The sequence below is a fragment of the Choristoneura fumiferana genome, chromosome 21 (genome assembly GCF_025370935.1).
Source record: "Choristoneura fumiferana chromosome 21, NRCan_CFum_1, whole genome shotgun sequence".
Lineage (NCBI taxonomy): Eukaryota > Metazoa > Arthropoda > Insecta > Lepidoptera > Tortricidae > Choristoneura > Choristoneura fumiferana.
The window spans coordinates 1,753,791-1,778,957 of NC_133492.1; the positions used below are offsets into that span (position 1 = coordinate 1,753,791).

Consider the following 25,167-nt stretch of genomic DNA (forward strand, 5'->3'; position numbering starts at 1 on the left):
TTACATTACTAGATAGTTACTGCTGCTAGTTATTTTACAATTTGCAATGATAGCCGCGTGCATAAAGGGAGAGTTTTCACCACCATAGGGTGCCCTCAAGCCTTTCAGTGGTTTTCAGCCAGCGATATGCTGAGCCGGGACCTTTTTGTAGCGGCAACACTTCTTATTGTTATTTTTACTAATTATGTGTCATTGCTGTTATAAATAAATTATTTTCTTTCTTTCTTTCTAACGCCTAGTTTGCCATTTAATGGTGATTTTCCACCGGCGGGCGAGACGAGACTTGAAATTTGTATGCATTCCCGCACGCCCGCCGCGAGCCGCCGCGGGCGTCGCCGTACAAATTTCAATTCTCGTCTCACCTCGTCTCGTCTCGCCCGCCGGTGGAAAATCACCTTAAGGCTGCGTATCAACCAAAGATAATATGCCAGGATATGTTGCAAGGAATGTGCTTGTGATAATATAATATAATATAATAATAATATATCACGGCCCACGGGACAATTCACACCAATTGACCTAGTCCCAAAGTAAGCTTAGCAAAACTTGTGTTATGAGTACTAAGCAACGGATAAATATAATTATATAGATAGATACATACTTAAATACATATTAAACACCCAGGAACCGAGAACAAACATTCGTATTTTTCATACAAATATTTGCCCCGACACGGAAATCGAACCCGGGAACTCAAGCTTCGTAGTCAGCTCTAACCACTAGGCCATCTGGTCGTCTAAACGAGTCGTCTGGTGTGATGAACAAACAGAGATTAACTCTAGTGATTTTTTTTTTCAGCGGCGTTCAGTCAAAGCGATCTAGCTATCTCTGGAAGCATTTCAGACTAATCAAACTTGTTTTCATTTTATTTTTTTATTTGACTGCATGGAAACCGAGCAAGTGGGTCTCCTGATGGTAATAGATCACCACCGCCCATAGACACCTGCAACACCAGGGGGATTGCAGATGCGTTGCCAACCTAGAGGCCTAAGATGGGATACTTTAAGTGCCAGTAATTACTTGTATTTTAGTCTTTGCACACCGCGTTTTTTAATCGCACTGTCGACGCGCGTTTTATACGCCACACTCACGCTGCAGTTTATCGTAACGATCTTTGTTTCAGCAGTGCCCTTAGTGTAAGTTTTCGGTTACCAAATACGTCTCGATCGCGTTCCGCTAGAGGCGCTGTTCGTGTTTCCATATAAATTAAGATTTTATACGCGAACGCGATCGAGCCGTATTTTGTAACCGAAAACTTACAATAAGGGCACAGGGCTACAACGAAACTTGAAACTTGAAGTACGTGTCATGCGGTCCCTCTGACACTTATACTATTTAATACTAAAGCGAGAGGGGCGGTACGATACGAACTTCGAGTTTCGAGTTTCGTAGTACCCCTGCAGTTCCAATGGCGACTGACGACGCAATAGCGATTTTGGGTATATATTTATAACCCGTATTATTCTTCCGTTCCGACTTATGTATTCGAATTTTGATACTGTTCCGTTAAATAAGTAGTACAGTTTTAAAAAACCGTATAAAACTTTACATTTTATACTGATCGAATGGTGCAGTCTGATCGTTAAGATTTTTGGTAACATCTGTGGGCTGTATTCGAAAAGAGCTTTGATAGCGCGTTTTTTTTTTTAATAGAACAGTGTTACAATTACAACACGCGTGCGTATAGCGTTTCGGCGCGTTTAAAAAAACGCGGTGTGCTGAGACCCTTACATTATGTTGTCCTCGATACTTCAGTCCTTTATTACGGTTCACTTCGTATGTAATTTAGTTATAAGTACTTAATAGCTTTATTATGGCTATCGATTGGTATCCCCGGGGAGTTGTTTGAAGTAACACAAACTATCGGTCGTCAGGTAAATCATTATGATTAAAGAACACTTAAACCATTGACTATTCGTGAACCCTTATACTTAGAATTAGGATTAGACTTTTGGTAGGTTCACAAGAGCCCTCCGGCATCTTACGTCAAAGTCGTAAAATGTCCAGTGTCGAAATTGCGTCCACATCGTAAGAGGTCCATGTCTTACAGCGTCTAAGTCGTGCCACGTCCAAGTCTCGGGTGGTCCCAATCGCGAAATGTCAAAGTAGTAAAATGTCAATCTTTACTAATGTCTATATCTCGGACGGTCCAAATCGCGAAATGTCAAAGTAGTAAAATGTCCAATCTTTACTAATGGCTATGTCTCGGACGGTCCAAATCGCGAAATGTCAAAGTAGTAAAATGTCCAATCTTTACTAATGTCTATGTCTCGGACGGTCCAAATCGCGAAATGTCAAAGTAGTAAAATGTCCAATCTTTACTAATGTCTATGTCTCGGACGGTCCAAATCGCGAAATGTCAAAGTAGTAAAATGTCAATCTTTACTAATGTCTATGTCTCGGACGGTCCAAATCGCGAAATGTCAAAGTAGTAAAATGTTAATCTTTACTAATGTCTATGTCTCGGACGGTCCAAATCGCGAAATATCAAAGTAGTAAAATGTCAATCTTTACTAATGCCTATGTCTCGGACGGTCCAAATCGCGAAATGTCAAAGTAGTAAAATGTCAATCTTTACTAATGTCTATGTCTCGGACGGTCCGAATCGCGAAATGTCAAAGTATTAAAATGTCAATCTTTACTAATGTCTATGTCTCGGACGGTCCCAATCGCGAAATGTCAAAGTAGTAAAATGTCAATCTTTACTAATGTCTATGTCTCGGACGGTCCAAATCGCGAAATGTCAAAGTAGTAAAATGTCCAATCTTTACTAATGTCTATGTCTCGGACGGTCCAAATCGCGAAATGTCAAAGTAGTAAAATGTCCAATCTTTACTAGAGCTGCCATAAATGAAATTAAAAAGTGAATGACAATACTTATCGATACGTGCATGACAAAACTATCATGACATGACTTTTAGACAAAAATTTCATGATAATAATTTAATCTTCACTTAGATTTTCACACACTGATAAACTGATGGTCCGGAATAGTAAAATTAATAATTGTAATTTTGAATGACAGCAGGTAAGCCAGAATAATGGATAGTCAGTTCATTCAACTCCAAATATGTTATTTCGGACATAGTCCATAAAAAAGGTTAGTATTACATTACATAAAGTAGAGGAATAGAATCAATGTTTTCTGCAATCAATTAAAAATAATACTTATTAATAAATGCTATTACCATTATAATGAATTTATGACAGATGAGACGTAGGATGAGACCCTTAATTTAGCTTGCTGACATCCAAATGTAAAATGTAAAATTTAGAAAATCCAATTAAAACTAATTGAATAATAATTGCTATAATTTGATATTTCCATTGACATCTTATGTAAAAAAATAATAATTGCTATGTTAAAATTTAACCTATTGGGAAAATTGTTACGACGATTGTGTATATAGTAATATGTGTTTGTTGTGGCCTGATTTTTCTACTTGTATGTACGAGCGTGTTGCATGTATTCATTTAGATTAAGTACTTTCCTGTTTTACCTAATGTTGATGTGCCCTAACAGGGTTATGTTGGAACTGTATTAATATGTATGCAACAGCTAGAAAGACCCATACTGCAATAAATAAATGAATAAATGAAGGTTAGTACAGATGAAATAGACATGAAAAACAGATTACAATAGACAATTACGATAAAAACTAACAATACCTACAATGACAAGCCGCCCTGCTTTATGCGGTCATTGACTCCAGAATAGCGTGCAACCGATGTCGTAGTTCAAACCTTTATTTTCACAAGAACAAAATCTTTTTAATACAAAGCACAGGAAACAGTCGGCCTTTGCAAAAGAAGGTTAAGTTGCTTTAAGTAAGCCCGCGTCGTTAGCGTAGAGGGTCTACGAGAAACCGCTACGACCTGCTACGGCTGCTACGCTTACCGTAGCGCGGTTCATTAAGAGGCTACGACTAACCGCAGTACTGAACTTGAACACTAATGGTTACCACAAAAGCTTAGATAACCGATGAACACGTGTCGTGTTTAAAACAAAATAAGGAAAGTTTGTGTCATTTTAGCTCCAAGGATTTGGTCTGGCATTGATGAGTCACTTAGTCAGACAGTTAGTCAACTAGTAATTTAGTTAGTCAACTAGTAATTTAGTTAGTCAGTCAACTTGTTTCACTCAGTTCGTCAGTTAGTCAATTAGACAATCAGTTAGGTTGGTCATTCTCATTTCATCGTGCACCTGTCTAATTACCGTACCGCTTTTTATCATGCAAAATCGACACGGCACTGAGACTGAGTACACATCTAGAAAAAGGATGGCTGGCATTTAAATACATTTATATGCACACTCAAGTCTAATTACCGTGTCACTAGTGCGGGATAAAATTAATTTTATTGTGGACAGGTGCACAATAAAATGAGAATGGCCGAGTTAGTCATTCAGTTAACTAGTCAGACAGTCAGTTAGTTAGTCATTCAGTTAGTCAGTCAAATAGTCAGACAGTAAGTTAGTTAGTAATTCAGTCAGTTAGTCAACTAGTTTCAGTCAGTTTGTGAATCAGTTAGTTATTAAATAGCCAGGCAGAGCCAGGACTTTTTTTATACCTATAACAGATGAACAAAACTGTTAAACACTCAGTTTTCGTGATTCGATAAATAAGGGACTTAAAAAATGTCCAAAATAAAAAAAGCCATGTATCAAACCAACTGTAATTTAAAACAACATTTTTTATCAAAACATACGGCATTGCCAAACTAAATCATGCTCTATTCTTCGCCAAGAGAGTTCGTATTCAGATGCCCGGAATGAAAAGCGAGATTGTTAACAATTCCTCTTAGGTAGGGAAACCATTTATCTGGATAAATTCGGGCCAACTTTATGACTAAAATATATATATTTTTGTCTGCCCGGATTCCGTGAGTCCGTTTCTATAAAAGATGATGGGAGGAGGACGTTCGGAACCCAAAGAACCACAACATTTGACATCACGTCTATACTTTAATGTTATACAGGGTGTCTTTGACCATGGCGCTTTAAATGCAAGGTTGGACTTTACTCGCATCGGAGCTAGTTGTTTCGTAAGATTTTCAAATAACTTAAATTTAGATAATTTAGGTATTGATCCCTATTGTTTAACAATGAAATAATTATAATATAAAATAAGTGAAAACATGAATTAAAATCACAATCTTTTTAAAATCAAATAATTAATAAACTAGTTTAATAGTAAAATAGTGTTATCGCTGCCCTTAAATATTTGTCATATTTTGACATCTCTAAGATAACAAATTATGAATGGACTGTAAATTTACCACTATCGTTATTATATTGAAAATCACATTTAATCTGTATGATAGAAATAAAACAAATTAACGTATGATTTATTATTTTTTGGTATTTCCTTCCTCAAAATGAAAAACTTTTAAATGCATAATTGTCTATTTTTAAAATAATGTAACTTTTTTAGTAATTTTTCATACCTTCAGTATTTAGATCACGTTCCTTCCAAGCGACGTAATTCTTACCCGGCATTAGTATCAGCTTTCAACATGGTAACCCTATTCGTAAGGCAATTACTTACCCCGGGTATTGAGAACGCGTCTCTTTTGGCAAACAGCCAAATAGGTCGGGCTAACAATATGACGTAGAAAAGGTGTCTGATAACGCAAGGAAACGGGTCAAGTTTCATTAAGCTTTTGACATAAACGCGACCAAATGCAGTGTAAGTACGCGCACGTTGAAGGTGACCAAAAGGAACCAAAACCCCCGACATTGTCACTTCAAAGTTCAATATCCCACAAACGGCTGAACCGATTTTGATAGAACTTATCTAAGAACCATTACTAGTTAACCTGCTTTCAAATAAAATAAATTGTATAGCGAAAATGTACAACTTAACTTACAGCGAATGTAAAAATCTAATTACAACTAGGCTAAAATGTAAAAGTTACGATTATATAGAACAACTAATGGCTTGAAATAGAGTTTGTACTTTTGGTCATCTAGTTTCTTGATTTTCTTAAGCTTACATTTATAAAGATATGTCGCATTAAGTAGTAGGGTAAAACATTTTTTTTTTACTTAATATGTAAACTGTGTAGGTTATTTTATTAAAATGCTTTGTAACAGTCGCATAACTACACTACACTATATACTTCAGGAACTATTATTAGTTATTAGCTATTATTTTTGACTTTGGAACAACTTGTATGAAAGAGCGAATGCCTCCTAATACAAGTGATTCACTTAATAGAAGCTTTCATCACTAGTTTTAAAACAAAAGTCAAAAGTAAATAATTTTGAATTTTGAAATAAAAAAAAACCGCATTAAAATCGGTTCACCCGTTTAAGAGCTACGGTGCAACAGCCAGACACACACTTAGATACACATGTCATTTGTTTTATCAAAAAAGTCACACTAAAGTATGGATTATTTTGTATGATGGCGATAATAATTATAAAATTATTTAAGAAAATGACTTGTAGTAAAAAAAAATACGAATAAATTACTATTGGTACCTATGAGTATATACGGCGTATAGATAGGTACATATCTAAGACGTTTACGTTAGTACAGTCACTTGCATTAATTTCTGCCACAGCGTGCAAATGTCTGACACATCGTCCTACCGGCCCTTGAAATAGAGTCGTATCAGATATTTATGCACGCTTATTTGTGTCAGATAATTGTGGTTTTAAAAATATGAACGGCTTTACTTTAGTCTTGGGCGTTTAATATTATTTATCTACATGCATATCATAACTTCCCTATTATATGTTCAGAAACGACTATCAAATGGCCTTTATTAAGAAACCTGGTATCTGCGGGTGCATCTTAATGTTCACATTAAAGTACAGTGCATCTTAATGTTTACATTAAAGTATCGGTAATACTTTTTTTAACAATGCATATCTGTACATATTGTAGAAAACTTATGACATGCATGTAGATAATAATTATTATTCAAAGTCAAAGTCAAAGTCAAAATACAGGCCATATCTGAACATATTATAGAAAACTTATGATATGCATGTAGATAAAGTTATGTATGCGGCTATACATAACTAGGCATTAAAACACTCGTGTGATCTTATTACCACACTCGTACTTTAATGCCTCTCATTATGCACCAGCCACATAAATAACTATTATGTAGGTATACAATTTATATATCTATTTAAGTATGTTTACCCGTTGCCGATAAAAAAACAGCTTTGCGTAGGTTAGGTACTTTAGGACTTAGGTCAATTGATGTCAAATTTTCCATGCCATTCATTTATTTATTTAACTGTTGTATTTGTCCTTTATATCTATTTTAATGAGCTTTTTTTTGCAGATCTTAATCTTATGATTTTGACAAAAAAATCTTGCAGTTTTTCGCATTTTGGCATTATTGATTTCCGAAATCGCTTGTAAAATAAATAAAAAATACATATATAGGAGGATTTTTCCCCATTCGTAGCATACATTTTTCAGTTTTAAAACTCACAACAATCACACAAAACACCGGCCCTATTTTTTACAACACATCTTAGAAAATACCACCCTGAAGTTATAAAGAAGGAATGTGTTGAATTTGATGCATAACTAAATGCGAAATTACAGCTCTATCTAAGTAATTATTGTTAATTACTTCTCGAAAATTTTATTACATTCCTAGTTTCGTAGTAACACACAGAAAAAAATATTTCCGAACGGTATTTTTGAGTGTAATCAAAAAAAAACTCGTAATTTAAAAAAAATCGCCTCACATCCTCTTAGAAAATACACTAGTTAATAACAAAAATGTGATATTATTTTCGAAATAACTCACCGACGTACGCGGTGAAGAGCGCAAGCGCTATCGCGACCGGCGACATCCTGCCAGTGAGGCGGCCGGCCGCAGACTGGTCGCACTCCCCCTCCCCCCACGCCCCCCACTGCGGCAGTGCTGCGTTCTGCCCAGAACTCGGCCGGTGCAGTCGTTGGGACTGTACTCCATAGCCCATTTACACTCTCGCGCTTTCGAGAGTCTCGAGGCAAAATCAAGACGTTTCAAAGTCAAAGTCAAAATATCTTTTCAATTTCGGCTTCTACGAGCACTTATGAATGTCAAAAAAACCTGCCTAGATAACAGAATACAGGGACGTATGGGGTACTTTAGTTAAGAACCTAAGTTTAAACATCCCTCTAATATTATAAAACAGCTAGTCTTTATTAAATCTACGTTCAGTGGAATTGTAGAAAGCTTCCATCGTCGAAAAAAAAATTGGAGTTGTATAAAGTCGCTGAGGTACGAACCCGGATTAAAATCAACGGCTTTGTGTCGGATATTCTAAATGGTTTTTGGTCACACATGTGATATGAGAATAACAGACGTCACAGTTCATTGATGAAACCAACCGGTGATTAATTTTTGCTGATATACTAGAAAGTACACTTGGGAGCAAAGAAATCGAGCCACCCTTGCAATTTTTTACGTTTCCATGATAACACTTAAGACCTAAAAACCATAAAAATCAACGTAAAAATTGCAAGACTGGCTCGATTTCTTATCTACACTATGTTTTAAATCAGGCTGTGTTTGTATTTTTAAATCGCATTTTTATTGTGCCCAGTCAAAAAATTACGAAGGCAACATGCGCCAACTAAATGCTTTAGTGAGTGAGGTTGCATAGGTACCTACTATTTAGATAATTTAATACTGGCCGTTTTGCTGTCAGTTTGATTTTTATCTAAAAAAGTCGAAGTGCAATTGACACAATACAAATTATTTGTGCAAAGTTAAAAATCAAGTAGATTCTCGATTTTTCATAATAAAATTTCACGGAGTCGCGCTGTCATCTTTCATTCACCATTACCTCTCATATTTCGTTTTCTAGATTTTTTTTACCGTACAACGGCAAAAACTACTAGACACTGGCAAAATTGTCCTCCGATGGACAGAGCCATATTTTTTTAAAGAAACAACAACAACAACAACAACAACAAGTAGATTCTCGGAGTCGCGCTGTCATCGTTCATCCACCATTACCTCTCATATTTCGTTTTCTAGATTTTTTTACCGTACAACGGCAAAAACTACTAGACACTGGCAAAATTGTCCTCCGATGGACAGAGCCATATTTTTTTAAAGAAACAACAACAAGTAGATTCTCTTTTTTAACTGATTTAGCAAAACACACAAATATCTTTGGAAATAATGAAGGTATTTGGAAATTAATGCAATCAACTGTTTTAAAATGAAAAAAATATTATTGGGGTGTCTGAGGTTTTCATTCATTTAATTAACACCTTGTATACGGAAGAATTTTAAGACATAATCTGTATAAATAAAAATTAATCGTAAAATGTGTTGCTAAGCGCAAAACTCGGGAACGACTGGTCCGATTTCGCTAATTCTTTTTTTGTTGTGTTCATTACTGTCAGGAGAAGGTTTTTATGGAAGCAAATATAGAAAAAAACAACGGGGGCGAAGCCAAGGGCAACAGCTAGTATAAAATAATAATGAATTTATCTAACCCCGTTATGTCAATCTTAACTTTATTTATTAGGTACCTATAGTTCGATATTGTGTTTCTAGTTTGTATCTTTTTAAATTTGTGTTATGGTAAAAATAAAGTTCTGTCAATCAATGACACAATGTGAGACCAAAAAGCTTTTAGTATTAAAAAGTTCTATAAGCAGGCGCGGACCAGAATACGCTCACGCTTGGCCCGCCAGGCTATAACAAGGGTCGGACCTAAATATGATTTACTAATATTAGCCCTTCATGGCCTAGGGCAGAAATAACGTTACGTTGTCTACACGTCGGGATGAGTACTAGAATTATTTATGAAAATACTACAGCCTTTTCTGCGACTGGGTGGAATTCGAAAATATTGCACCGGTTTTTTTGTAATAATAATAAATCATGGGACACTTTACACCAATTTACCCAGTCCCAAACTAAGCAAAGCCTGTACTATGGATACTAGGCAACAGATGAACATACTTATATAGATAAATACATACTTAAATAGATATTAAACATCCAAGACCCGAGAACAAACATTCGTACAAATATACTGCCCCAGCCTGTGGCTCAGCCGGGAATCGAACCCGGGACCTCAAGCTTCGTAGTCAGGTTCTCCAACCACTTGGCCATCTGGTCGTCTAAAATGAGAACGAAAAAGAAAACCGATCTTTTGTTTCGAGCCTGAACAAAATTAGCAAACTATTTAACTTTACTTAATTATGTAGAGTCAAAGGCAAAGATATCGACACGGCCAAAGTTGCAAAAATATGTATACACGGCCTTAGTGTTAAGTGCATAAAGTCGAGTATACATATTTTTGTAACTTTGGCCGTGCCGATATCTTTGCCCTTGACTGTACCTACTTTGGGACTTAGTTAATAGGCGTTAAGTGTCTATTGATTTTTTTGCTACGTTTCTCGAGATACAGCTGTGACAGACAGATGGACTGACGGACAGACCTTTCAGGCACAGATCCCTTTAAACAGGAATTAAACAAAGGGTGTTAGAGAGTTACTAACAAACTAAAGCGACAAAGGTCCAAGCTTTTACAGTTAGACGGAAGAATACAAAGGTCACCTTCTTATTAATAAGTTTTTAGTCACAGTATTTGTGGTAATCAGGGTAATTAAAACACGACAACACGCTCGCCTGGCGGCCCGGCACGCAAACAGGTTCTACACAGTTATACCGTCAACCAATCTGATTTTTAAGCCACAACAGAACCTTGTCATTTTGTTTTTTTATTTATTTATGTTTTCAAATCATACTTTTTTCTGAGCTGAAAATTTTAATGCAAAAACTATAATATCTATCATACAACTTAATAAGTACAATAAAGAGTTTACGTACATATAAAAACATAAAAGAACTAACCTAGGATATCTTAACTAAATATAAACTATAACAATAAAAATTACCGACGAATTACGAAATTGACGACCGGATGGCCAAGTGGTGATCGCTCTTAAGCGATAAGGCCGCCTTTTGCTTACCTTGTAATTTTCTCTCTGTGTACCTGTTTTCTGTATCGCTTACTTTTTCTGGTGTACAATAAAGAGTAATTGTATTGTATTACTGTATTGTGGTTTGAGAACCGTAATCTGACTGCGGAGCTTGAGGTTCCGGGTTCGATTCCTGGCCCTGGGCAGACATTTGTATGAACAATTACGAATGTTTGTTCTCGGGTCTTGGATGTGTAATATGTATTTAAGTATGTATTTATCTATATAAGTATGTTTATTCGTTGCCTAGTATCCATAGTACAAGCTTGGCTTAGTTTGGGACTAGGTCAATTGGTGTCAACTGTCAAGTGTCCAATGATATTTATTATTATTATTAATACAACGGAGGTAGGTACTCTCGCCAAACTTCTAACAGCTTCGTGGGCCACTAAAGAAAATAAATAAATGGCTATACAATCATGGTAAGGCGAGAAGACATAGGTATATTTACTTATTTTTAAACTTTATCAGGATATCAATATAGTACGTCGTAGCAATTCTCTCGTAGCACCGTAGCCCGTAGCACGTAGACCCTCTACGACTGACCTTTCTTGAGCGCACCCAGAGGTATTTACGCGACGTCGCAATATTCATGAAACAGGTTTCTTTTACGAAAATATCTCTGCTTATAAGCTAGATAAATTAACAGCAAGCCTATTATTGTATTAAATAAATAAAACTGGCGCACTCGTAAACATTAGGGGTGTGAAAAATACAGAGAAAAATGAAAGGGGGACTTTTTACTTTGAGTTACTATATGGTACGTAAATTAAAAATATACCATGCGTTCATAAAAACCATGTAAGATTACATGGGTTCTGAGGGCATATCGGGATAAAAAGTAGCTTACGTGTTATTCCAAAAGTCCAGCTATATGTACTAACATACCAAAAGCAAGTGCTACAACAACTTTGGCCTTGTATGAGTTACTTTTTAGGTTTTGTATTCAAGCACGGTAGGTACAGTTGCACAAACTGAATCATCTATTAATGGAGTTCTAGTTTAGGGGGAGGTCTTTGTTCAGCAGTGGACGTCTTCCGGCTGATGATGACTGTTCCCCACCCCATGAGGCCTGACGCACTGGATAGGCGTGGTCCCGGTCACCTCCCGGTGCAGGTGGTAGGACCCTGTGCAAGGTCCACCCGGATTGCTACCACCATCTTGCTCGCTAATCCTGCCGTGAAGCAGCAGTTCTTGCTATGTTGTGTTTCGGCGTGGAGAGTGAGACAGCCGGTGAAATTACTGGCACTTGAGGTATTCCATCTTAGGCCTCTAGGTTGGCTATCACCCTGGTGTTGCAGCTCTCTATGGGAGGTGGTGATCTTCTTACCATCAGGAGACCCACTTGCTCATTTGCCATCCAGTCGAATAAAATAAAAAATCATCAGTATCGTAACTTAGCACTTCTCACACTTCGCATTACTTATTGTAAATTCAAGCAACACACAAAAGCCTCACGCAATAAGAAGTCACCGGAGCAGGATTTACGCCACAAATCAAATCGTTAAGGGCACAATTACGCTCGCAATTAACGTAACATTACGCCTCACCTTCTTGCCTTGCGTTCGACGGAATTACGTAGTTCGCAGGCTTTGTCGTATTTCAGGGCTTTCATTACACTGGGGAGGAGGGTTGTCATCCCACAAAGAGCTAGGCTGCTGCTATACGTAACCACGTTTATATTTGTTTAAGTATAGCAGTAGCCCAGCTCTTAAAAAAAAACGGTCAAGAGCGTGTCGGACATTCCCCTAGTTAAGGTTCCGTAGCCATTACGAAAAATCAAGTAATATTTTTCTAAGGATTTCGTATTATGTACGGAATCTTCCAAGTTTAGGTATATTTTACACCTTAGGTTGCTATTTACTCTCACACTACTAATAATTCTCAAGAAATTTTAACCGTTATATTTTTCCTTGTAAATTTAATGTACTAACTACCATCTTGATTTTTTTCAAATTATTAAACCCAACAGTAGATTTTAGAGGGGGGGGGGGGGGCACCCCCGATTTTAATGAAAATTGCACTTTAAAGTTGAATATTTCGCAAACAGATCACTGAATCGAAAAATCGTCTTAGTAACCCCCCAATGGTTTTAAAAGACCTATCCAACGATATCCCACACTATAAGGTTAGCTGAGAAAAAAAACACCCCCACTCTACGTCTATGGGATGGGAGGTACCCTGATTTTTTATTTTTTTATTTTACCACTGTCGGCGTGACTGGTAATATGTACGAGTATATTCATGCAATTACAGATTTCTAGTACTAACGGTCTCTGAGTTTAGCTGCGGACACACAGACAGACAGACAGACAGACGAACGGACATGGCGAAACTATAAGGGTTCCTGGTTGACTACGGAACCCTAAAAAAGGATGTTAAACAAGCTTTAAGGTCTGGTAGCTGAATATAAATTCTAGAATTTAAATAAAATCCCTTGAGTATGTATTTCTGCAAATTATTCGGGTAGGAATTAAGTCATGGTAATGAAACATTCATCAAGTTACAGTAGGACTATACGGGGTGTAACATTCAGATCGGTCAGTATGGGAAAGTCCGAATCTATAAGATACGATAGGCTGTTGAACCAAGTCATCAATTTTAATGACAATGAAAACTGCATTCATAGATTAAAAAAAAAACTTTTGCTCAGCTCGAGAATGAGGGCTATCGCGAATGAATTCGCCACTAGAGGCGCTAGTGTAGCGTGAGGTCTCCGAAATGTCAAATCTCATAGTTTTTGGGTGAGCTACGCGGGTTTATTTATAATTAGAATAATTTTGTGAATATTTTGTAACATGTGAAATTAATTATGGCAAATATGCGTTCCGGAGCAATGAATGTCTGTGTTTTGAGACAGTTTCGGCTTTCGGAAACCTTTGTCCTCCCTTTTTTCCGAACAAAACGGGGACTATGCAACACTGTGACATGCTCGATATTTTTATGCTACGGTTTAAAGGTGTATTAAATATGATTTTAATCTAAAATTTGTTTTCACGCCCGTAATAACAGACTTTGAAAGCCATACTTAAAAACCTCACGCAACAGTGCGCCATCTAGTGAGACAAAAAACGATAGCCCTCATTGAACCGGGTTGATTTGAAAAATAACAGTCAGCGTGTAGTCGTGCTGAGTGCAATGGTACTGCGATGAAAAATGTATGGGCAGTTGGCAGCTGCGGTTGTAGCAGGTGGAATGCCGACCGTCTGTACTGGCCCTAACGGATCTGAAGCTCTTAAGAGCGTTTATACCTGCTAAACTAACTAACAATTAAAGAAAATAAAAGTCTATCACGCATAATTATTGAAGTAGACCAGGGTTTCTCAAACTTATGGCTCCACGTACCCCTGTTAAAGTTTTTAGATGACAGCGAACCCCCCCCCCCCCCAAGAAAGTAATAAAATTGACTGTTGGAGAAACTAAGGTTATTTTAAATTTCAATCATCATCATAATATAATGTACCTATATTATTTATTTCGATAAAAGGTAACAAATATAGGTAAGAATCATCTTGCCAAAATACTAAAAGACTCCAAAAACCAATCTTAATCATCTTGCTAGTCTTGCAGCCTGGTGGTTTTTGGAGTCACGTAAACCTTGTCGCGAACCCCCTACTGTCGAATAGCGAACCCCTAGGGGTTCGCGTACCCCACTTTGAGTAACCCTGAAGTAGACACATTAACTTATACATTAAGAAGTTCTATCAGGCCACATTTTTAATTTTCATTATTTTTTTATGGAATAATTTAGAAAAACTAACAAAAATGCAACGTTGCCAGCTCAGCAGATACAAATGTACCACCCTAGGATAAATTTTCCTGCCAAGTCACCGGCTGGCAATGGACGTCAGCCCTAAAGCCTCTTGGCGCGGCTCTGTGCCGTAATTAAAAAGGCCTGCCATAGCCGTCATCATTTGACATCCGAGCCAAATTATTTCAGGCAAGCTTATTCACAATCTAAGTGTTTCCACCAAGTGTACACGGAATTAAACAGGATGCTCCTCTTAATTAAATTTAATTGAAAAGTTTTTGTAAAATAAAAATGTTTTTTTCACTTCTCATGCTCGTAAAGCTGGTGTTTATGCTGGATCTAGGCGACATAAAATGACTTTTTATGCACTAGTGCATAAAATAAAATCTTGTCTAAGACCAAGGTAATTAGGTGTCAGCAGCCACAAACAAAGAAGTTTAATTATATTTTTTTATACATTTTTTATTTATATAAAACTAAAAATAAATCAAATCAATCAAGATAAATCACAAAAACTAAAAAGAATATAATTATATAGTAATGCATGAAAAATGAAATTTACGTAGGGAGTGAACAATTGTTTTCACTGTTCCTATTTCATTCCCTCGCCATCGAAGTGAAAAGCAGAGTGTAAAACTCGTGCATTAAATCCATTTTCCCCTCGATATGTCTATCCACCCTCGCCGTACCGGCTCGGGTGGCTATATGAACGTCTTGGGTAAAATGACTCGTTTTATGCTCTTGTTGTACAATCTACTATTTCATATACAAGCTTTTTTACCCAACCGCCCGAATGAAGGTTATGTTCATTTATTTATTTATTTGTTTTTTGAGCATATTAGGTATGCTTATGTATTACCCATACCTACATGAGAATTTTTGAGCTGGTCACTATTTAAATGGACCCTCATTGATATACGACTTTACTATCGACCAAATCCGAAAAGGTTTAGGCAGGTAGGTACATAGAAAGAATAAAGATTTATTTTGATTCCGTCAGTACCACAACCTTACAGAAATAAGACTAAAACACTCAAAGTTCAATATCTCAAAAACGGCTGAACCGATTTTGATAAAACATGTCTAAGAACCATCGCTAAAAAGCCTGCTTTCAAATGAAAAACCCGTATCCAAATCGGTCCATCCGTTTAAGAGCTACGGTGCTACAGACAGACACACAGACACATAGCGTTCAAACTTATAACACCCCTCTTTTTGCGTCGGTAGTTAAAAACTAACAATAAAACTAAGTTACCGTAGGCTCCAGTTACTTTGGCCCTAAAGAGTGACTTTGGCCTCGGTCGGTCCTGGTTTTATTTTATTATTGCTTTGAGAATATGGCTCTCTGCCATGTGGTTGGGGTCGACGTTTTTAGGGTTCCGGAGCCAAAATGGCAAAAACGGAACCCTTATAGTTTCGCCATGTCTGTCTGTCTGTCTGTCCGTCCGTCCGCGGCTTTGCTCAGGGACTATCGATGCTAGAAAGCTCTAATTTTGCACGGATATATATGTAAACTATGCCGACAAAATGGTACAATAAAAAACTAAAAAAAAATTTTTAGGGTACCTCCCATATACCTAAAGTGAGGGTGATTTTTTTTGCTCATCCAACCCTATAGTGTGGGGTATCGTTGGATAGGTCTTTTAAAACGATTTTTCGATGCATTCATTTTTTTGCGAAATATTCAAATTTAAAGTGAAAATTTTCATTAAAATCGAGCGTCCCCCCCCTCTAAAATCTAAACCGGTGGGTAAACAAAATCAAGATGTTAGTATATCAAACTTTCAAGGAAAAACTGTAACGGCTAAGTTTGCTTGAGAATTATTAGTAGTTTATGAGTAAACAACAGCCTAAGGTATAAAATATACCTAAACTTGGAAGATACCGTGTAAAATACGAAATCCTTAGAAAATTATTACTTAATTTTTTCGTTATGGCTACGGAACCCTATTTTGGGCGTGTCTGACACGCTCTTGGCCGATTTTTTATTTATGATATATATCATTATCGATATCATTTAGGTAGAGTCTATAAGTGAGAAGTCACTATGACAGATCAAAAATGCCGTGAAAATTCCGGGCTCTGATGATGAAGACACTGACCTTATGGACCTCAAATCTTCAGCATAAAAATGAAACGGTTTTCACAATACGGCGCCCGGCGGTGTCCCGGAAGGTTCGCGCGGCAATAAAACACAGGGGGCCTACCATGATCTTTTCATAAACGATCCAAACGCAGAGCAGTTCAAATTAGGCACCTAAACTGAATCGTCGAAATTGGTACCACGACGTTTATTTCTCAGAGCTGAGTCTCAATGGTTTACAAAAGTGAATGAAAGACCGATATTGTCTCTGGTCCGAAACTGAAACGCTAAGTCGCGAAAGGGATGCCGCTATATGCAAACCAAATATTGTATACTAAAACCTCTTTATTTTGGAAAACCATAACACTATGTCATTCCGTGTTCTTAGCAACCGTTGTGCTGATTACAAATAATGTTTACGCTGTCACTAATCCACGAGTCTCTTTTCTCACTGAAAAATTAGTTTTATCAACGAGGAGTTAAGAAGCACAATGTCGTGAGGAGTAGGTACCTATGAAAAGTTATAAAACTTGAATAAAAGTTAAAAAGTTGTTGAAGTTTAAAAAATATTCCATGTAAAATACTTAGAAGTCCAAAATAATTGACAGAATGAGTAACTTATACTGAATCGCTAAATTTGACACTGATGCGATTCAATTCTCACTCAAGTTAAGCGTCATGGTAAGAAAACCGCTTGAAGTGAGTCAATAAAAATGTCTGTATCGCTGTCGCTGAACCGTGCTTGAACTGAATCGCAAAAGTAACGTCGTGGTACGAAATAGCGATGCAGTTCAGTTTAGAGCCTAAACTGAATCGTATTAAGAGAGCGTGGTAGGCCCCCAGGACGTAGGTTCCGTGCCGGCTGAATACAAATGACCGGTTAGCACTTTACGGTGACCACTTTGTGTCAACTAGGAATCAGGGATTTAGGGTTCTGTGGACTAATTTGTGGTAATATCCGGTAATCTCAACCCAAAACTGTTTGAACCGTGTGACGGGTTTTTAATTCACTGGAGAATACCTACCATTGGAAATTGGTGAAGTGGTTACAAAACTACGTGTCCAATTAAATATGGAAATAATAGAAAATATAAATTAAAACTGTGTTTTTTTGCATTTCAAATTAGGCAATTTTTGTTACCGATTTTCTCAAATTGCAGTTTTTTTATTGTGAGAGGGATGCAAACGAGTATGAGCGTCATTTGATATATTTGGCTTAGATTTTTAGTCTTTTTTTTTTGTTTTAAAAACTTATTAGTTCACTTATTTTTATTGTTCACTTATTTTCAAGTTTTCGTTCAGCTTTTATATTTATTTATTTTTTCGTCAAGGCTTATATGCATATATTTTTTTACTGAATCTTATTTTCACTAGTGTTTCGCACGTGTCATCTCGGGCAGTTGAGTTGGAGTCCGTAATTTTACTTAATTTTCGTGGGAATTTCCAAAAATCATAAGTTATAAGTACTTTGTTTTCACGATGTTGCATTAAAAATACCCATGCCCAGTTCCACTATCCGTGCCCAAAACAACCCCTGCGGTTGCTAGGAAACTAAATACACTACCCACACTACCCCTAGCAACCGCTCTTTGTTGTGACTCGTGTGTCAGTCAAATCTATTACACTTATAAAATCGTTTATAATTATCGTTTATTGTTTTAGTGGTCTAAATAATAAGATGTCAGGAGTTATAAACAGGCCGATGAGCCAGATGAGGAAAATGGAGACCGTAAGTAAAAAAACATTCAAAATGTTTTCTAAGATAGCTTCATCAGAAATTTACATATTTTCGCCTTTTATTCAAATCCTGGTAAAACATAGAGTCATCCCAGCTTAGATACGATATTAAACTGCGTTGTTCGATTGACCACTTCGAATTTGTTATAGTTAATATTTCATCTAAATCAGTTAAGCAATTTAAGTGTGAGATAATACAGAGTTGTTTTCCCATTATTAATAAGTAGTTGTATGGATTATGCACGTTGTTTTTAATCCCCAATCGAAAAAGAGGGGTGTTATAAGTTTGACGCCAGTGTCTGTTTGTCTGTCTACCTGTGTGTTTGTCTGTGGCATCGTAGCTTTCAAACGAATTAACCAATTTGGATATGAGATTTGGATGCGTTTTTTTAAGTGAAAGCAAATTTCCTTTCGGTGGTTTTTTAATATGTTTGATAAAACCCCATTTGATCGTTTTTAAGACATTGAACATTGAAATGACAATGTTTGGGGATTTAATTTTTTTCTAAGTTAGGTTATTCATTAAATACATAAAAGATTTTATATTTATAGACTTTCTTATTAAGTATGCAGTTTTCAGTTCTACTTTCTTCAGAATTATTATAGGAAAATTATTCTATTCTATTCTTAACTTCTGCACCGCCACAGTCATCCAGTCGCCTCACACGCCACGGTCTCCAACATGATACAGTTTTTACAGGAACAACATTCAACTCGAAATTAATCCTTCTACAATGGAATTAAAAATCAAGTTGATTTGTCTCTGGTTTTCTCTGCCGTACATCACTTTGTTTGTTTTTGTGGCGGTGAAAAGTTATATTACCTGATTGCCGGCCTTTGCAATTTGTACGCAGAAAGACTCCCTCTTCCGGGCGAGGAAGCGTATCCTCCGGTACCTGGTCCACAGTTTCCTGAAGAACGAGGGTCTGTTCCACTCGGCGGAGACCCTGGCCGAAGAGGCGGCGCTCACGGGGGAATACGAAGTTTGTGATAATATCGACCTGGATATTATCATGCAGGTTAGCCTGTACATTTTATTTATTAGCAGCTCTTTATACTTACGGTTTAGACGTAGCGGTTGAAATTTTGGAATTTTATCCCGATCACGTGGGAACATCGTAATAATGCCGAAATTCGGTCAAAGTTTGGTATAGTTTGCTTAGATTAGACGCTAAAAAGATAAGGATAAGTTAGGAAATGGTGTTGCGGCTTGACACGTCGTTCGAGCGCAGTTGGTGACCCGTTTTACTTACACCATGTGCTCGATGACCTGCGACTTCCAACTGAACGACATCGCCAATAATTGACATGTGCTCCCTGCTGCTCATTGAAGCGTTAGTATGGACAAACATTAGTTTCATCAGAACGTAGATGATACTATATAAAGGGTCCACGGAAAGAACGTGTAAGCAACTTTTTGAGTTATAGCGGTTTAAAAGTTAGTCATCACGAACAATTACTATGGTTACAATTTATTTAAAAGTTAAAAAATATACCCGTGTGGTGTCGGGATAGAATTACATCTCTCCATTTCTTCCGCGGATGTCGTAAGAGGCGACTGAGGATATAGGTTAAGGTACACAGTAGGCGACAGGCTAGCAACCGGTGACTATTGTACAGTTTTTGTCAAACTTAAAATTGCTAAAAGTTGCTCCGAAGCGGTAACGTTTCGTGTGCTCTGCCTACCCCATTTGGGAATACAGGCGTGATGTTTGTTTTTGTTAAATCTTAACCACTCTACATATACGAGTATCATATCGGTTATTAATCTCTCGATGCTACACCTTCGCCTACGCAGTCTTTATGGGTACTGAGGCTAGAAATAACAAGACAAATACGAACATTTCCGAGAAAATACGATGGAAAACCCATAAAACCAGCAGTTTATTCGATTTTAAAGTAAAGTAAAAGTAAAATAATCTTTATTGCCAAAAAAAAACCTAGCTCAGTACAACTCACAAAAAAACATACAATAAAATTCCGGGTTTATACTAGCTAAACTAAGTATAGGTTACTTACTTATTAGCGTGTATTGTGCCGATTCCAAGGTAGGCAGTTTGTAGTCAGCGCCAGTACTTCCATCTAATGAACTTTCAAATCTCAGGACTACACCAGCTACTATCTCTCCCGGTTCAACAAGCCGCCACAGTTCCTCCGCCCGGCAGCGCCGGCGCCGCGCCGTCCGCCGACCCGGCACGCCCGGCCCAAACCGGAGCCGCCGCCGGCAAAAGAAACACTGGAGCTGGAGCTACCAGACACCTTTACTATCACACCGTTGGTCAAGCAGGTGAAACTGGCTCTGCGAGCGACCTCGCGAGTATTTATTATCATAGACGGTCACCCATCCAAATATTGACCATGGCCAAAGTAACTTAACTTCAGTTTGTTTCGCTTTCAACCCCTAAGGCTCCGCCATTTTGTAATAAAAGTCTGACTCGTGCATCGAGGGTTCGGTGCAAATTTTCAAGTATCTATGACGGTATTAGCTGAACCCGACTTCTAAGAAAATAAAGCACGTTTTTGTTTGAACTTTAGATGGTTGCTGACATAGAGACGTAAAAAATTAAGTTTTTTTCCATCTCTGTGAGCAATCTCCGAGTTTTTTTACGGTCTCAGAAACTTGTGCCTATACCTAATTATAATAGCATTCCAAAAACATCGTTTTCTCCAGGAATCAGAAACAATCCCTGAATATATCCCAGCTATAGAGCGCAAGCCGCTATCAGCTTTCCTGGGCAAAGCGTCTCCTGAGAAGAAGGCGTTCGTGGAAGCTCTCTACCAGGACATCATCAGACCCTCGGGAGTCAGCTGGGACGATATCAAGGGACTGGAGGCGGCCAAGAGCCTGCTAATGGAATCCGTTGTGTATCCTGTGAGGTTAGTCTTTGTTTATTTCTGCCACGAAGGTTCTGTAGTAAAAAAATTCACCCAGAATTGCATGATGACGATGACATATAACTATATAGACGAGGGCAGGTCTTGTAGTTCTTGAGGGAGAAAAACTATTATTAACTCTTATCATGCTATCTTCATACCCAATTTCATCTAAATCGATTGAGTGACGTAAAGACGTAACAGATAGAGAGTTGCTTTCGCATTTACAATGTTAGTATGGATCCTGGCAAATAAATCCCTCTCCTTCATTTTCATTTAATCGCCTCGTGATTTAAAAAAAAGCCTTGTTTGGATAGCACGTTCTTAAAAAGTCGCTATGGCCAGTGTGGACATAATTGTCATACGTCAATTCAATCGACTTTGGTCGCGTTTTAGGATCCCTGGTTTGAACCTTCGGTATTCAAGCTTACGACATGTAATGTTGCAGATACCCAGAAGTATTCACGGGTCTCCTAGAGCCGTGGCGCGGGGTGCTCCTCCACGGCCCGCCAGGCACGGGCAAGACACTGCTGGCGCGAGCGGTCGCCGCCGAAAGCCGGTGCACCTTTTTCAATGTCGCCCCCAGCACCATCGTCACCAAGTGGCGCGGGGACTCTGAAAGAATCGTCAAGGTATTTTATGGATAGCCCATCTGCAGATACTTAGAGATATTTATAGGCGTTTTGGTGGCTGAAGGAGTGCTCCTCCACGGTCCACCAGGCGCGCAGGTGAGACGTTTTTGGCGCGGGCAGTTGCTGCCGAGAGCCGCTGCATATTATGTAACTTCGCCTCCAGCTCTGTCGTCACCAAGCGCCAGGACAAATCAGTAAAAATGAACTAAAATAATTTCCTTGCTCACCCGCGACCTTACGATAGCAGCTGACAGAGAGTGACACAACCGTACACCATGCTATCAGTTGTTAGACCCAACAACTAACGGTAACGGTTGTGTCACTCTGAAGATGAGCTCTGGTTGAGTTCGAAACGCGTCAGTGTAGTGTGGTGGTGGTGATAGATGGGTTTGTGTGATTTGTGTGTGTTCTTACAGTGTGGAGGTGGAGGAACTGCATGAACACGCATATTTTGCATAAGCTTAGCTACCGTAAGGTCGTGGGTGAGCAAGGAAATTGTTTTAGTTCCTTGATATGGACCTCCGCAAAGTAACGCCTGATTCAATAAATTATTTCAATTCAGAGAAAATCGTCAAGGTATTCTATACTTAGATAGCCCCTTCTCTGCAGAAGGTATCTGCATAACTAGAGGTATTTATGGGCCTCGGTCCGGCTCCTCCACTGTCCACGACGAACAGGGAAGACGCTTCTAGCGCAGCAGTCACTGTCGAGACCCGCTGCACATTGTTTTTCGCCCCCAGTTATGTCTACACCAAGTGGCACGGAGACTGAGAAAATCGTCAATATACATATTTTTGCATAAGAGAAACGGGCCGTTCTGGATGTGAACTAATACGGTTGGTTGATAGCCCTGACCCACACTAATTCCTCCAGGTACTGTTCGAGATGGCATCATACTACGCGCCCTCGATAATCTTCGTGGACGAAGTGGAGACGCTGGCTTCCGAGCGGGGGGGCGCCGGGGAGCACGAGGCCTCGCGCCGGCTGAAGGCGCAGCTCCTGACCGAGCTGGACGGCGTCAGCGGCCGTGGGGGCATCGTGTTCTTGCTGGCCAACTCGAACATGCCTTGGTAATTAACAAATATCATGGGACATGTGACGCTAATTGACCCAGTCCCACACTAAGCAAAGCTTGTACCTATACTATGGTACCGGGGCAATAGTTTAAGAAGGGAAGTGCGGAAGTGGTTTCTCTTCTTATCGGGTAGCTGATGGCCAGCTGGAATATAAATTTTTGACCCTAGGTCAAATTGACTCCTTGAACGTTTTGACCCTTGGACATTTTGACCCCTTGGAGATGTTTTCTCCTTGGATATATTTACTCTTTGGACTTTTTGAGTCTTGGACATTAGTGCCCTGGAAGGTTCAGTACCTACTTATTCCTTGGGGCCAATTAGATGCCGCTGTCAAAACTGTCAAGTATTGTTTCTAAATGCCGCATAGAAATTTCTAAACATGGATACATACATTTAACTTGTGATACCTTTGCTTTGGATTTTGGCTCTCATCATGCATTACACTCGATTTGTACAGTCACCTGCGTTAATATCGGCCACAACGGAGCATGCAAAAATATCTGACATGTTATACCGGCCGTAGAATTAGTCTTATCACATATTTGTGTCAATCAACTTTTAAGTTTAGGTTTCTTTTCTGTCCCGTAACTCAGGAGAACAGTGATAAACTTTATTAGAAAACGTTTGTGATGTAGGTATACTATTAGCATAATGCTAGGAGATGAGCCATGAAGGAATTGCCTTAAAACTGTCACAGCTCCTAACTTTTAGTGGATTTGTACCCCATAAAATAATACTTTTAAAAGCAACTCGGGAGACGTTATACTGATGACAACAAGCTACACCAAAAAGTTGATCTGCCACATTTTATGCATGCTTTGGTAATGAGGGCTATCGTTTTTTGTCTTTCTATACATGGCGCCACTGTTACGTGAGGTTTTTAAGTGATGGCTTTCAAAGTCTGTTATTACGGGCGTGAAAACAAAGTTTAGTTAAAAATCATATTTAATACCTACACCTTAAAACCGTACCATAAAAATATCGAGCAACCAGTTTTGCGTAGTCCCGTTTTGTTCGGAAAAAAGGGAGAACAAAAGTTTCCGAAAAACATAACTATCTCAAAACACAGACATGCATTGCCCCGCAACGCAGAATTGCCATAATTAATTTCAGGTAATGCAAAATATTCATAAAATTATTCTAATTTTAAATAAACCCGCGTAGCTCACCCAAAAACTATGAGATTTGACATTTCGGAGACCTCACGCTACACTAGCGCCTCTACCGCGAATTCATACGCGATAACCCTAAATGATAAATTAGTATCAAGTACAGTCGATTTAAGCTGATTGTTTCAGAAAACACTGTAACCCACAGGGAAATCGATCCAGCGATGCTCCGTCGCCTAGAAAAGCGCATACACATCCCTCTCCCAGACCACAAGACTCGCGCTGAGCTCTTCACTCTCTACCTGAGCGGGGCCGTGGGCGCCCACGTCTCAGAACTGGCCTCCAGGACAGAAGGGTACTCCGGCAGCGACATCAAGCTGGTCTGCAAGGAGGCGCTCATGTCTGGAGTCAGGAAGATGCTGCCCAACATGGGGAGAGGTAAGGTTCTTTAATACTATCAGCACCAAAGTTCGCATACTTTTCGCTAGTCATACTGTAATGTTTGTTCGAATTGTCATTTGTTATAATTTTTTTCCCGCTGAAACCTTAATTTTTTTAACTTTATATGGTTATCCTATAAATAAATAAATGTCATGGGACATTGACACCAATTGACCTAATCCCAAACTATGCAAAGCTTTTACTATGGATTCTAGGCAACGGATAAACATATGTACTTATATAGATAAATACATGTTAAACATACAAGACCTGAGAACAATCATTCGTATTATTCATACAAATATCTGCCCCGGCCGGGAATCGAACCCAAAATAGAAACATTATAACATTTCTGAACAATTATTGGATTCAGAGTAGAGACTTATGTATTATGACAAACAATAATTCTGACAAACTTACATTCGGACTTTTAACAATTATGTTTGTATGTAAACCTTATGTAAACTCTTTATTGTACAAAAGCAAGTAAACAAACACAA

The 25,167-nt window shown here is 38.3% G+C and overlaps 1 protein-coding gene across 3 annotated transcripts in view; it reads left to right on the top strand.

Annotated features, from left to right (window-relative positions):
- Nucleotides 1–25,167, top strand: part of LOC141439916 (katanin p60 ATPase-containing subunit A-like 2) — a 46,355-nt gene that overhangs the window by 17,472 nt on the left and 3,716 nt on the right. For all 3 annotated transcript variants that reach the window (XM_074104375.1, XM_074104376.1, XM_074104374.1), the window contains 7 exons: nucleotides 18,461–18,527; nucleotides 19,390–19,554; nucleotides 20,640–20,822; nucleotides 21,207–21,412; nucleotides 21,858–22,041; nucleotides 22,915–23,111; nucleotides 24,435–24,664. In XM_074104375.1, coding sequence (XP_073960476.1) covers nucleotides 18,477–18,527; nucleotides 19,390–19,554; nucleotides 20,640–20,822; nucleotides 21,207–21,412; nucleotides 21,858–22,041; nucleotides 22,915–23,111; nucleotides 24,435–24,664 — 1,216 coding nt within the window. In that variant the 5' untranslated portion in view covers nucleotides 18,461–18,476. The remainder of the gene's footprint in view (nucleotides 1–18,460; nucleotides 18,528–19,389; nucleotides 19,555–20,639; nucleotides 20,823–21,206; nucleotides 21,413–21,857; nucleotides 22,042–22,914; nucleotides 23,112–24,434; nucleotides 24,665–25,167) is intronic.